The sequence below is a fragment of the Dipodomys ordii genome, unplaced genomic scaffold (genome assembly GCF_000151885.1).
Source record: "Dipodomys ordii isolate 6190 unplaced genomic scaffold, Dord_2.0 Scaffold105, whole genome shotgun sequence".
NCBI lineage: Eukaryota > Metazoa > Chordata > Mammalia > Rodentia > Heteromyidae > Dipodomys > Dipodomys ordii.
Window position 1 is genome coordinate 2,175,377 of NW_012267321.1, and position 14,286 is coordinate 2,189,662.

Genomic DNA, 14,286 nt, shown 5'->3' on the forward strand with positions numbered 1-14,286 from the left:
AGTGGTGCTGTGGCTCAAGTGGTAGAGCGCTAGCCTTGAGCTGAAGAGCTGAGGGACAGCGCCCAGGCCCAGAGTTCAGGCCCCACGACCGGACGCAAAAAACAAAACAAAACAAAACAAAAAAACGAGAGCCCCAACAGTAGCTGAACTAATATCATTTCTGGTTCAGTCCAAGGGCTTGAACTCAAGAGCATCGGAACTGTCCCTGAGCTTCTTTGGCTCAAGGCGACTGCCCTACCATCTGAGCCACAACTGCACTTTATGGATATTTCTTTTTTTTGTTGGTCATGGTCCTGAACTCTGGGTCTGGGCACTGTCCCTCAGCTCAAGGCGAGCACTCTACCACTTGAGCCACAGCACCACTTCTGACTTTTTCTGCTTATATGATGCTCAGGAATCAAACCAGGGCCTCACGCACACAAGGCAAGCACTCTACCACTGGGCCACCTTCCCAGCACTTACAGATATTTGAGTAATTAATTGGAGATAAGAGTCTCACAGACAGGCTGGCTTTGAACTGGGATCCTCAGATCTCAGCCTCCAGAGTAGCTAGGATTACAGGCACCCAGCTGAACTTATATCTTCATTGCAGCATTGAATCACAAGACACAGGGACACAAAGTATGGACACCAAAACAGATAGATGGAGAAAACACTTCCATGGGACAACATCTTGAAGATAAAATGTGACTACATCCAATGAAGCACTGAAGAAACATTCCCTATCCAGGATGCAATGAAGGTAGAAATATCAAATAATAAATAGAATTTATTTCTGGTGGGGCTGGTATTTGTGGACATTTTCCCCATATAGTCTTCAATGTCTTTGCCTCACGAAGCATAACGTGATTCTGAAATTGCGCTTGTCATGTTTAATATTCCTATGCAACCACATCTTGCAATATAAAAACCTGTGCTGGGCTCTGGTTTCACCACATGTGCCATTACTATTTTATCTACATGGACTCTAACGGTGTGGAGAACAGCACCGGGGACAAAGAGTTTCTGTTAGGAAAAATTTGATAGAAATAAAATAAAATTCATCTGGATAGAAACCATCAATTGCTCAGTAATTCTTTTCTTTTTAAAAGGTTATTTTATGGACTAAAGCATGGACACATTGTGAACACAGCAGCAGCAAAGTTTAACAGCAGCAGTTCTGTATAACCATCCTCAAGAAAATGCATTCTGCTTGCACGTGTCCTGAGGTTTAAACTCAAGAGCCTGGCTGCTAGGAAAGTCCTCATTCCATATCTGATTACATTCTTGCCTTTTTTTTTTTTTCCCAGTCCTAGGCTTGAACTCAGGGCCTAGGTACTGTCCCTGAGCTTCTTGTGTTGAAGTTTAGTACTCTACCACTACAGCCACAGCACCAGTTCCGTTTTTTTTCTGTGTATGTGGTAATGAGGAATCCAATCCAGGACTTCATGCATGCTAGGCGAGCCCTCTACCACTAGGCCACATTCCCAGCCCCAAATTCTCTACTTTTGATATACTTGTTTCATCTCAAAAGCATATGGATATGTCTTCTTAGAAGACCGGTCAGTACTCTTTGCTACATGACAGCTAGGGTCATTGTGTGCAGGGACTGCCATTCTGCATCACCTCGGTCAAATGATCTGTGGAAAATAAGTCTTTAACGTCCATGCATGGATGGCTCACGCCTTGCTGCCCTCTGGCGGGGCTTCTTTTGGGTGTGAAGCCTGCGATGGCATGTGAAGTTAGAGCGCCTCCTGCACACCATGCCACATATGTCACACTCGTACGGGCCCTCACTGATGTGGATCTGTTGGTGGCGCACCAGATTCGTCTTCCGGAAAAATGCCTTCCCGCACTCTGTACACTGGTGGGGCTTATGTCCTGTGTGGATGGCAAGGTGGCTGTGGCGTTCTGTCTGGGATTTAAAGGCTTTCCCGCACTCACTGCACACGAATGGTCTCTCCCCGGTGTGTGTCCTCTGGTGGCGCGCCAGGTCATTTTTCTGTGCAAATGCCTTCCCGCACTGGGTACAGTGGTGTGGCTTCTCCCCAGTATGTGTCCTTCGGTGCAGGAGTAGGGCACCAGGGTAGTCAAACACCTTCCCACAATCCTCACACTTATGTGGCTTGCATCCAATGTGAACAGCCTTGTGTGCTTCACGGGATCCACGCATGAAGGCCTTGCCACACACACTCCGGAATGGCCTGTCTCCAGTGTGCATCCTGCTATGCCGGAGAAGGCTGGAGCTGTAGCTGAACGCCTTGCCACACGTGGCGCACCTATGGGGCTTGTGTCCAGTGTGCATAGCCTGGTGTGCTGCGAGAGTAGCAGGCACTCGGAAGGCCTTGCCACACTTTTCACACACATATGGCTTCTCCCCAGTGTGCATCATGCGGTGCACAGTGAGCCTGTTGGCCCTGCAGAACGTCTTCCCACACTCCAAACAAGAATAGGGCTTCACATCACTATGGCTTCGCTTGTGAACCAAGAGACGAGAACGTGTGGAGAAAGACTTCCAGCACATGGTGCAGTGGTGCAGCTTCTCCCTAGTGTGGCTCAGCCGGTGCCGCTCCAGGACCGAGGGGTATCTGAACACCTTGCCACACTCCCCACATTTGTGATGCTTTCTCCGAGTGCGTGCTTTAGGTGTTTGAGAGGGCAAGAAAGAACAAATGGAGGCATTATCACCTGTGGGGATGATGTGTGTGTTCCCACTGGAGGGGCTATCCCAAGGGCGAGACATGGGGACCTCTGCCAGGGCAGACTTCTCCACCTTGGTCCTCACCCCAAGCCTTTCACACAGGTACGGCGGGAGCCCGCGCAGGTGCTCCTGGAGGGACTGTCCAGGCACAGGCTCATGGGCTGCTTCCCCGCATGACCCCCACCCTCCTGCTCTCCTCCGCCACTGCCTCTTCTCTGTCGACCACAAGCACCCCTTTAGCAGAAGACATTCTGTAAGTCCACCCCTTCAGCACCGCTCCACTCCCACTCCCACTCACGTGGAGCTTTCTGGACTTCTTCCCAGGAAAACTCGTCAGTGCCTCCGTAGTCATGACTTTGGGATACTTCTCCCCTACTGCTGCCCGCGCTGGGTGGTAATTCTTTAATTACATATCTAGGAGAGGTATCTGCAAAGATACAAAGTTCCCATCTGATTAATCACACAGTTAAGCATTTCACACTGAGAGAGATAATACCACAGCAAATATCAGACATACACTAAGGAGCCATATGAACTCTGAGACACATAAAATCCAACATTTAGGAACACATAAGGAAGAGGATTCTTTCATTGTAAAGTCAATCATATGGAATCCAAATTAAGATAAGATAAACTGGGCACTGGTGGCTCATGCCTGTAATCCTAGCTACTCAGGTACCTGACATCTGAGGATCGCAGTTCAAAACCAGCCTGGGCAAGAAAGTCTGTGAGACCCTTAGCTCAATAAATCACCAGAAAGCCAGAAGTGCAGTTATGCTTCAAACTGGCAGAGTACTAACCTTGAGTGAATGAGCTCAAGGACACAATCCAGGCCCAGAGTTCAAGCCCCATGACCGACACCTTCCACCCCCTCCCCCCCAAAAAAAGAAAACAAAGAAAGAGAAAGTAAGCTTTATCTCAAACAAGGAAAACATGTATCCTGATCAAGTTGAGCGGAGAGGAACACAGGATATTCTTCCTTGGGACCCATGGAAAACCTCACTACCAAAAACCATATGGTACTTATCATAATCAAAGAGAAAAAAAATGCTATCTATACCACACTAACTATGCACAAAGAAACGCCCCCTATCACACGATATATTGTAATGATTCACAGCCCACAGCACATTACAGCCTGAATTAATAGGCATTACCCAACTGCAAAGCAGAAGTGGGAAAAAGGCTTTGAATTCAGTACAATGAAAGAAAAGAAACAAAAGAAAATTAACACCTGGAATATGTGCTCTAAATTGCCTACAGGCACTCACAGCAGATTGTAATATGAACAGGAGATATCTAGCACTTACGTTACATAATACAGGCTGATTACATTTTGATACTAGGCAAGTTACCAAAAAGAGAAACAGTAACCCAGGATAAAATAAACAAGTCCTTTCCCTTTAAAAAGAAAACAAGGGCTGGGAAGTTGGCTCAGTGGTAGAGTGCTTGCTTTGCATGCCTGAGGCCCTGGGTTCGATTCCTCAGCACCATATAAGCAAAAAGAAAAAAGCCGGAAGTGGCGCTGTGACTTAAGTGGTAGAGCACTAGCCTTGAGCTGAAGAGCTGAGGGACAAGTGCTCAGGCCCAGAGTTCAGGCCCCACGACCGCCCCCCCCAAAAAAAAGAAAACAAGAGCTGGGAATATGGCTTAGTGGTAGTGTGCTTGCCTAGCATTCATAAAGTCCTGGGTTTGATTGCTCAGTAACATGTGAAAAAGCCAGAGGTGGCACTGTGGCTCAACTAGTAGAGTGATAGCCTTGTGCAAAAGAAGCTCAGGGAACCTGGGTGATGGTGGCTCATGCCTGTAATCCTAGCTACTCAGGAGGCTGAGATCTGAGGATCACAGTTTAAAGCCAGCCGGGACAGAAAAGTCTGTGAGACTCTTATCTACAATAAACCACTAGAAAACTGGAAGTGGCGCTATGGCTCAAGCAGTAGAGTGCTCACCTTTGGCCGAAGAGCTCAGGGACAGCACCCAGGCCCAGAGTTGAAGCCCCAGGATGGACAAAACAAACAAACAAACAAACAAACAAAAAAACCCCACCAACTTTTGTTGGAGAAAAAGCACAGAATATATGAAGTGGACTGTCCAGCCATAGCTCTAGGTGTGCATCTGAAGGAAATGAAGTCAGAAAATATAGGAGATGTCGGGGTACTGCACACCCACCATTAGCTGGAGAGCTAGCCTGGGACCGCTTCAAAGCACACATTAAATGCAGTGGAGACATGTGTCTGTGGCAAGAACCCTGCCAAATTCTACACTTTGTTTGGTCGGAGTTACTGAAAGATAAAACAAACGTCACTCGCTAGTCCTCCTGACTTTTTAAAAAGTTGATACTAATAATCTTCTCATACACTTTTTTGATTTTTAAAATAAAAGGAGGTCACATGGATGAACAACTATTCTTATGAATAAATTAACAATGAAAAGATTTTTCTGTAAACAACTCCAGTAATAAATATCATGAACTAATAAAAAAAATTTAAATGCAGTGGAGACACAGAATGGCATATTACTCTGCAGGACAGGGCACAAGTGGGGACATTCTAAAGTCCTTTAAGGCTCACAGCAGTGACACTTTGGTTCTCCTACACAAAACTTCCACTTGTGCCCAGGGTCCCCAGCTCCATTTCTGCTGCACATCTGAGCTCTTACCTGCGCACACACGTTTGGCTCGTTCCCAACCACTTAGCTCTCTAGGAGTTGTCATGTGGCTCTGTGCCATCCAGGACTCTTTCCTGAGCTCCAACAGCGAAAGCACACTCATGTTGGGAGGGGAGACTCCTGTTTATAGAAAGACAATGCGCTGTGGCCTTTCCGGAGTCCCCAGTCCCATGATCACAGGAAAAAGGACATCACACATGGATGCAAAGGACAGTTCACACATTCAGCAGACTGCCTCCATCTGAACACTTCAGAGCACACTTTAATGTGTAGACAGTAATTCTAGAACTACTCAGTCAGAAGGACAAGGAAATCCATCTATTCAAAGTCTTCTGTGGGCTGAGTGTGGTGTCACTGTGTGTAATCCCAGCACTCAGAAGTTCAGGGGAAAGTTGAAGGCCACCCAGGACTACAAAGTGGGACCTTTTCTTAAAAAAAAAAAAAGAGGAGGTGGAGGGGAAGGAAGGAAGGTGGGTGGGTGGAGGGGGATGAGGGGAGGGGAGGGGAGGGGAGGGGAGGAGGAAAGAAGGGAGGAAGGGAAGGTTTGCCATAGTGCCTGAGCTGTAGCTCAGGACCTGCCTAGGATCTGTACAGAGGTCTTGTCTAGATGTACAAAGTCCCATAGAGGGAAAGGAAAGGAAAAGGAGAGGAGCAGAAAAAGGAAGAGAAGGGGAATGAAAAAAAGAAACAAAGTAGAAGAGAGAGAAGCCTGCCGTAGCTGACATGCACATGAGCTCACTTAAGCTGTGGGACACAGAGATGCATCACAGGAGCAGGACAAAGGATGGGTGTGAAAGTCTGGAGGTGATGTTAGCACATTCCCATCTCTGAGTCCACAGAGCTTTACTTCTAGTCATGGAGACTGGGGACTGTCCAGGCATTCAGGGGAAACCAAGGCCAAGAGTAAAACTCCCGACTTGTGCAAGGAAGGGAGGGGTGCTCACCCACAAAGACCAGGTTCCTGTAGGTGTCCAGCATGACGTCCCTGTACAGAGCGCGCTGAGCCGGGGTCAGGCACTGCCACTCCCCTGGGGTGAAATCCACCGCCACATCCTCAAATGTCAACTGTCCCCAAGGAGAAAATCCAAAAGCATTTTACACACACACACTCCCATAGACTCAAAGAATTATATGGAATTATAATCAGATGCCTGCCATGACACAGCAATCAACACACCAGGGACAGAAGGAAGCTTCAGGATGTTACAGTTTATAATGCTGTCTTTGATAGGGCATGGAATGGGAAAACCTACATGGAATTGCACATCCAAACATTCTTCTGAGAAAGTGAAGAAATATGACCCACTGGGTTAAAAAGAACCCAGCCAGGCACCAGTGGCTCACACCTAAAATCCTAGTCACTCAGGAGGCTGAGATCTGAGGATCATGGTTCAAAGCCAGCCTAGGCAGAGAAGTCTGGGAGACTCTGATCTCCAAAACCACTAGAAAACCCGAAGTAGCACTGTGTGCTCAGCTTGAGCTAAAGAGCGCACGGACAGCGCCCAGGCCTGAATTCAAGCCCCACACCGAGAAAAAAAAGAAAAAACCCAGCCAGGCACCAGTGGCTCGCTCACACCTAGAATCATAGTCACTCAGGAGGCTGAGATCTGAGGATCACAGTTCAAAGCCAAGTAGAGCAGGAAAGTCTAAGAGACTCTGATCTCCAATTAACTGAACTACCAAAAAAGACAGAAGTGGGAATTGGACTCAAGTGATAGAGCATTAGCTTTGGGCAAAAGAGCTTAGGACAGCACCCAGGTCCTGAATTCAAGACCCAAGACTGGGGAAGAAATAAAAAGAGAGAACCCAAAGCTGAAAAGAACAGCAGAGAGGTTTCAGCAAGGACATAGCAACACTTGGTGGGTGATGCCCTCCTGTGCCCATGCCCAATGGAGGGGAGAGGGATGAGGGAAGGCGTGGGAGACCTGAGCACATGTGGCAGGCAGCGCCCAGGCCAGCTCTGTGCACAGGAAGGAGACGCCACACGGCTTTACCTGAGTCACAACCGCCATCCCTGCTCCTTGTCTTTCCTCTTCCTCCTCCCTGGGCTTCCTCCTTAGGAGATATCACTTTCCAGAAGACAGTCCTGAGTGCTGAAAATATCCTGTTTAATGCTCACACCCAACACCCACTCCCTGTGTCCCAGCCCCACCCCAGGGAGGACCTCATCATGGGGAAGATGTTCCTTTGCTGCCCACTCATGGGGTTGTGGGGAATGCCAGTCCTGGGAATGAAACTCAGGACCTGGGCCCTGTGTCTGAGCTTGTTTCCTCAAGGCTAGTGCTCTACCACTTGAGGCATAAGCTCCACTCTTGCTTTCTGTTGGTTAATTAGAAGAGTCTCAGGAAGGGTTGAAGAGCCAAAGTCACTGAATGAAAAATCACCAAGTACACAGTTTGAATCCCAGTCTGTGACCAAAAAACAAAACAAAAACAAAACCGGGCTGGGAAGTTGGCTCAGTGGTAGAGCGCTTGCCTTGCATGCATGAGGCCCTGGGTTCGATTCCTCAGCACTACATAAGCAGAAAAAAAAAGCCGGAAGAGGCACTGTGGCTCAAGTGGTAGAGTGCTAGCCTTGAGCTGAAGAGCTGAGGGACAGCGCCCAGGCCCAGAGTTCAGGCCCCACGACAGGATCAAAAAACAAAGAAACACTCTTTCCTGTTTTGGCTGACATCAAACCCCTCCATCCTCACATCTCAGCCTCCTGAGTAGTTAGGGTTACAACCATGGACCCTGCTCCCTCTACTTTCCTTGTAACCAGAGACCCACCCCTTTTCCCCAAGGACCAATGGCTCTGCACAATTTCAAACTGTTCTCCTCTCCTCCCATTCAGAAGTGCTGCCGTGTTTCCTGCACCACGCCACTTATGTCCATTCTGGAGATGAACATTCTGCATTTGTCTATTTGCTTTCCTCTCTGCTCATGTCATTGTGAAGGGTTAAAGTAAATCCATTTTTGAGGCAGTGACCATTTGTTGCTTGTTTATCTCAGCTAGCAGAGTAACACCTGTTTATTTGCCTTTATAAGCCCTGCAAATCTTTAGTTCAGGGCTCTCTTCCTAGGCTCTGCTGTGTCAGAGTGTAGGATGAGGCCCGAGCCTGTCTAAATAAAACCTTACTTTTGCATTTCGGAACATCTGACTCTTGGTGGTCTTCTTGGTGGAGGTCCTGCAACGTGGGCACTACATATTAGTGGGGGCTCGTCTGGGATACCCCAAGAGGCCCCTGAGACCGCAGACTCCAAAAGTAAGAAAAAAGCGCTGTCAATTGTCTCTGTTAATTTGTCTTGTCCTGTCCTTTGTCTGTCTGTTTTACTTTCGTTTTCCTTTGTGAGGACTGCCGCTCCGATTCATATTGTGTAAAGGGTTGTCAAAGCAGACATGCTTGCATGACAACCATGGAGGAACTGGGGAACGTCCCAGATCCTCTTGTGGGGGGGGTCCTTGGAACCCCGCCATGAGAATTGTGGGGTGTGAATCGGTTCGGTGTTGGGCCGGAACTAGCCAAGAGGGCCTCCTAACGGAGGCCCAACTCGCCCACTATGGGTTGGCTCCTTCTGCTTCCCCGTTACAGAAGTCAGTGGACCAATTCGGGAGATCTCCACTTTGTAAGCTATTTTTTTAACTGTCAGGCCTGCGGGGTTTTTTTTTGTACTGTTTATTGTTTTTTGGTTGTACAACTGACAGGACTGGAAACCATGGGCAACACTTCATCTAGCCCCCTAGACTTACAAAAAGAAACTAAGAAAGAGGAAAAGAAATTGTACTCCCCCCCATTTTTCAGGGAGATAACTTGGAAGAAATGTTTCCTCCCCCCTACTCCCCTTCCCAGGTTCCTTATCAAGGAGGAGGGAGATACAGAACCAGCAGCTGAACCCTTGGCACCTGCCCCTAAAGTTTCTGAGGAGCCAGTCACTCCACAACGCCGTGGGATCAACCCCCCTCTTCTAATGCCGCTGTTTTCCCCTTCCACGCTGTAGGTCCTGTGGATGCTGATGGTTGACAGCAATTCCACTATTGGCCATTTTCTACCAGTGATCTATAAAACTGGCGCACCCAAAATGCCCCCTTTTCTGAGAAACCCCAGGATTTAATTCGTTTGCTTGAAACTATTCTCTTTACTCATCAGCCCACTTGGGATGATTGTAGTCAACTTTTGCAGGTCCTTTTTACCACTGAGGAGACTGTATCCAAGAGGCAGCCCGGAAACATGTCCCTGGTCCCAGGAGTGCCCTTCACGGATCCTGCCCAGATTGTTGTCTATTTTCCCGAGACCCAACCAACATGGGACTACAACAAGGCTGAAGGTAGGCAGTGACTCCTTGTCTATCGCCAGGCTCTGTTGGCAGGTCTCAAGGCAGTGGCTCACCGACCTACTAATATGGCCAAAGTTTATGATGTTAGACAGGGAGGAAGTGAAAGTCCCGCAGCATATCTTGAGCGGTTCATGGAAGCTTATAGTCAATATACTCCGTATGATCTTGAGACCCAGGAGTCGGCTCAGATGATTATGTTTGCCTATATAAATCAAGCTGCACCAGACATAAAGCGAAAGTTGCAGGCTCTAGACAAATTTGGTGAAGTCTATTAGGGATCTAGTAGCCGCGGCGGAGAAAGTTTACAATAAGAGAGACAGAGGAGCAAAGACAGGAAAGGAAGGACAGAGAACGTGAAATCGAATGTGAAAAGAGAGACCAGGCCAAGGCTCCACACGCTCTCTAGAGGGGGTGCTAAAACAACCGCCCGACCAGTTGATAAGCAATGCCCGCATGGTCCATTACCAGACCTTGTTATTTAACCCCGCGCAGATCAGCTTTTGTGTACCTATAGCATTAAACCGTTACTCTGCTGCCGGATCCAGATCTGGAAGCACCCCTGCACGACAGTGAGCAGATCCTGGCCCAAGTATATAGTCTCACGCCAGACTTGTTGGAATCGCCACTATCGCATGCTGAGCATACCTGGTTCACAGATGTCAGCAGTTTCATTTGAGATGGAAAAAGGTACACGGGTGCAGCAGTCACCAGAGACACTGAGATAGTATGGGCAGAAGCCTTCCCCCAGGGAAAGTCTGCACAAAGAGCAGAACTAGTGGCACTAACAAAAGCCCTACAGATGGGAAAAGGGAAGAGACTAAACATTTACACAGACAGTCCGTATGCTTTGGCCACTGTGCATGTCCTTGGAGCCATTTACCAAGAGAGGGGGCTGCTGACAGCTGAAGGAATGGCTATCAAAAACAAACAAGAAATTTTAAGCTTCATCCGGGCCTTATGGGAACCAGCAAATATTGCCATTATGCACTGTCCTGGCCATCAAAAGGGAACTGATTCTATAACCAAAGGAAATAACTTGGCCGATCAGGCAGCTAGAAGCGGCCCTCTATCCCAGAGCAGAAGTACTGGTAGACCCAGGGCCACGAGCTTTGCCTCCTGAGCCTCAGTACTTGGAGTGGATAAAGAAAATTCCCATGGCCTATAAACCGCCAGAAGAAAATAAAGACTGGTGGAAAACTGGTGAGGGGAAACGTATCTTGCCACAAAGATTGGGCAAGGGGATTCTTAAGAGAATCCATGGGGGGGCGGGGCTGGGAAGGTGGCTCAGTAGTAGAGCGCTTGCCTTGCATGCTCAAGGCCCTGGGTTCGATTCCTCAGTACCACATAAGCAAAAAGAAAAAAGCCAGAAGTGGCGCTGTGGCTCAAGTGGTAGAGCCCTAGCCTTGAGCGGAAGAGCTGAGGGACAGCGCCCAGGCTGAGTTCAGGCCCCAAAAACAAAACAAAAAAACAAAAAGAGAATCCATCGGGCCTCTCACATGGGAACCTGAAGAATGCAGGACTTGCTCTGACACTCAGAAGTAAAAATTAGGCAAGGAAATCAGCTCATTGAGGACATTGTTAAAAATTGTAAAGCCTGTCAGCTCATCAATGCCCTCAATCAACTGGTTACAAAAGGAGCTCGCATTCGTGGAGATAGGCCAGGTGTGTATTGGGAAGTAGACTTCACAGAAATTAAAACTGGAAAATTTGGACATAAATATTTGCTAGTTGTTTTTTTTTTTTTTTGCATCCAGTCGTGGTGCCTCAACTCTGGGCCTGGGTGCTGTCCCTCAGCTCTTCAGCTCAAGGCTAGCGCTCTACCACTTGAGCCACAGCGCCACTTCCGGCTTTTTTCTGTTTGCTTATGTGGTGCTGAGGAATTGAACCCAGGGCCTCATGCATGCAAGGCAAGCGCTCTACCACTGAGCCACCTTCCCAGCCCTATTTGCTAGTTTTTGTAGACACCTTTTCAGGATGTGTTGAAGCCTACCAAACAAAGCATGAGACCACAAACGTCATGGCTAAGAAGATCCTGGAAGAAATCCTACCCAGGTATGCTTCCCATCCACCATCGGGTCAGACAATGGACTGGCCTTCGTCTCAAAAGTAAGTCAGGGAATAGCTGCAGCACTGGGGACGGATTAGAAATTGCACTGTGCTTATAGACCCCAGAGTTCAGGGCAAGTAGAAAGAATGAATCGGACTCTAGAAGAGATCTTAACTAAATTGGCTTTGGAGACTGGGGCAGACTGGGTATCGCTTGTTACTTTTGCCCTGTTTAGAGTAGAGTAAGAAATTCATCCTATCAGCTTGGCTTTACTCCTTTTGAAATAATGTATAGACAACACCCCCCACCCCCATTATCCCTAGCCTCCAGACTGAATTGTTTGCTGACTTGGATACTGAATTTCTGTGTAAGCTTGACTATTTACAGCTGGTGCATAAGAGTATGTGGCCCCAGCTTAGAGCATTATGATTCTGCTTTTATTCCTACCTCCCCATTTGTTTAAACCAGGGGATTGGGTGTTTGTTCGAAGGCACAACTTGAGATCTCTGGAACCACGGTGGAAGGGCCCTTACATGGTGTTACTGGCTACACCTACTGCCCTTAAGGTGGACATCATTGCTGCTTGGATCCACTGCTCCCATGCCAGACCGGCTGACCCCTATGCCCTGGACGACCGTGGGGAAACATGGGAAGTCTCCAAGCATCCTACCCAACCACTCCTCATATGCCTCAAGAAAAGAAAAATGGACTGATTGTTATTCGTATTATTGCAATTCATTTGCAGAACTCTTGGGAGCCACTCAGTACAACAAGGGGAACTTTGTGCTGCCCTAGGAGAAAAGTGTTGTTTTTACATTGACCATTCAGGAATAGCAAAAGACAACATGGCTAAGGTCAGAGAGGGACTAGTCAAGATCAAGAGCTGTTGGAGTTCAGTTTTGGGCAGGAGCCACAAGATTGTGTCTCTGGACAGAAAGTCAAGGGGGGATTGAAGGGCTAAAGTAACACCATTTTTGAGGCAGTGACCATTTGCTGCTTGTTTATCTCAGCTAGCAGAGCAACACATGGTGGTAATCCAAAAACCTGGTTGTTTGTTTATAAGCCCTGCAAATCTTTAGCTCGGGCTCTCCTCCTAGGCTCCTCTGTGACTGAGGCCCGAGCTACAGCCCGTCTAAATAAAACCTTGCTTTTGCATTTCGAATCTCTGACTCTCCCTTGGTCTTCTTGGTGGGGGTCCTGCGACTTGGGCACTACAATTGAATCTTTGCAAAGCCTGCACCTCATTACTACTTTGCCCTCTGCTGTGGCTCTCTTCACTTCCTGTTTTCCTCAGTCTTTCTCCTGATGATCCTTTGCCCTCACCTTTGCACAGCCCCACTTACAGGTCAAGTGTAAGGAGGCAGGCCCCAGGTTCCCCTCCATCAGCAAGGGATAGAATGAGGAGGAGTAGCAATGCAGCACAGAGCAAGGTAGAGGGTGAGCTGAGGTGGGTAGGGGTGAGGTGGGTGGGTGGATGAGGATGTAGGGGTGAGGTGAGGTGGGTAGGGTCGGGGGCCCTGGCCGGTCCCCGCTGCGCGACCTCCCAAAAGCCCCTACAAGACCCCAGGGCTCCACCGACCCAGGTTTCCAGCTCCGCACTCGGCGCCGCCCTCACTGCCGCGGAGCCCGGGAGCCCCGGTCACAGCGCCCGCCCGCGTGGGGTCCGCGAGCCCCGCCGGCCGCGACGCGGGGCCGCTTCGGGACCGGCACCGAGGGCCCCGGCCGCGCACCGCGGGCCCCGGAGGAAGTTCTCCTGCCGGGGACCTCGGACCCGAGCCTCGGGGTGCTCCGGGGGTCTGCGCCCGGAGACCCTCAGCTCGTTACGGGGTCCCGGAAGGGGGGATCGGGCCCGGAGCCAGCGTCTGGTCGGAGTCGGAGCGGGGTCGCGCCCGCCGCCGCGGCCGTGCCAGAGCCGGCGGAGGTCAGGGAGGACCGGCCGCCGACCCAGACCGCCGGGCAGGAGGGCCACGCGGGGCCACGCACACCCGGAACACACTTACTCTGCACTTAAGGAAACTCGTGGTCTGGACAGTCAGCTCCTCTCCGCGGACTGAACTTCCTGGTCTGAGGGCAGCTGCGCGCGCAGCCAGGGAGAAAGGCGGGCGTGGGTGGGGCAAACGACGGAGAGGAAGTGGACAGGTGGGCGTGGTCAGCAGGGGCGGGGCGAGGGACCCACCTCACTGGGCGGGACAGGGCGAGTGGGCGGGGAAGGGGCGGAGCCAAGGCCAAGCCAGAGTGACCTGGTGGAAGGGGTGGGTCTTGAGTGTTAGGCGTAAAGGGGTGGAGTCATGGCGCCGAGGGGCGGGGTGTGGTTGTTAAGAATGGGGAGGCATTTCATGCCTCTTACAAAAATAATTGTATTCTTAATAACTGTATAACTAATCTGACACATTTTGGAGCACGTACAGTGTTTGTTACTATGAACCCCCTTATCTTGCCTGTTAAGTGGATGGAACTGTTAAGCTCAAACTCAAGACTCCCGAGAGGGGCTGGGAAGGTGGCTCAGTGGTAGAGCGCTTGCCTTGCATGCCTGAGGCCCTGGGTTTGATTCCTCAGCACCACATAAGAAAAAAGCCAGA

General features: G+C 49.5%; 2 protein-coding genes across 2 annotated transcripts in view; both read right to left on the reverse strand.

Annotated features, from left to right (window-relative positions):
- LOC105994186 (zinc finger protein 160-like) overlaps nt 1–895 on the reverse strand; it is an 8,883-nt gene extending 7,988 nt beyond the window's left edge. The window contains exon 1 of the mRNA XM_013027616.1: nt 831–895. Coding sequence (XP_012883070.1) covers nt 831–895 — 65 coding nt within the window. The remainder of the gene's footprint in view (nt 1–830) is intronic.
- A 741-nt stretch (nt 896–1,636) lies between these two features.
- On the reverse strand, nt 1,637–13,752 carry LOC105994188 (zinc finger protein 480-like). Its single transcript, XM_013027617.1, has 6 exons — nt 13,708–13,752; nt 7,342–7,433; nt 6,292–6,412; nt 5,339–5,467; nt 2,979–3,107; nt 1,637–2,619 (listed from the first exon to the last, which is right to left on the reverse strand). Exons 2-6 carry the CDS (start codon nt 7,357–7,359, stop codon nt 1,637–1,639), a joined length of 1,380 nt encoding a protein of 459 aa, XP_012883071.1. The 5' UTR covers nt 7,360–7,433; nt 13,708–13,752.
- Between the last annotated feature and the right edge of the window lie 534 nt (nt 13,753–14,286).

Coding starts and splice junctions, on each gene's coding strand:
- LOC105994188 (XM_013027617.1), bottom strand. Junction 5,468..6,291: donor CAGGAACCTGGTCTTTGTGG/GTGAGCACCCCT, acceptor TTCTATAAACAG/GAGTCTCCCCTCCCAACATG. Junction 3,108..5,338: donor AGCCAAACGTGTGTGCGCAG/GTAAGAGCTCAG, acceptor GTATCTTTGCAG/ATACCTCTCCTAGATATGTA.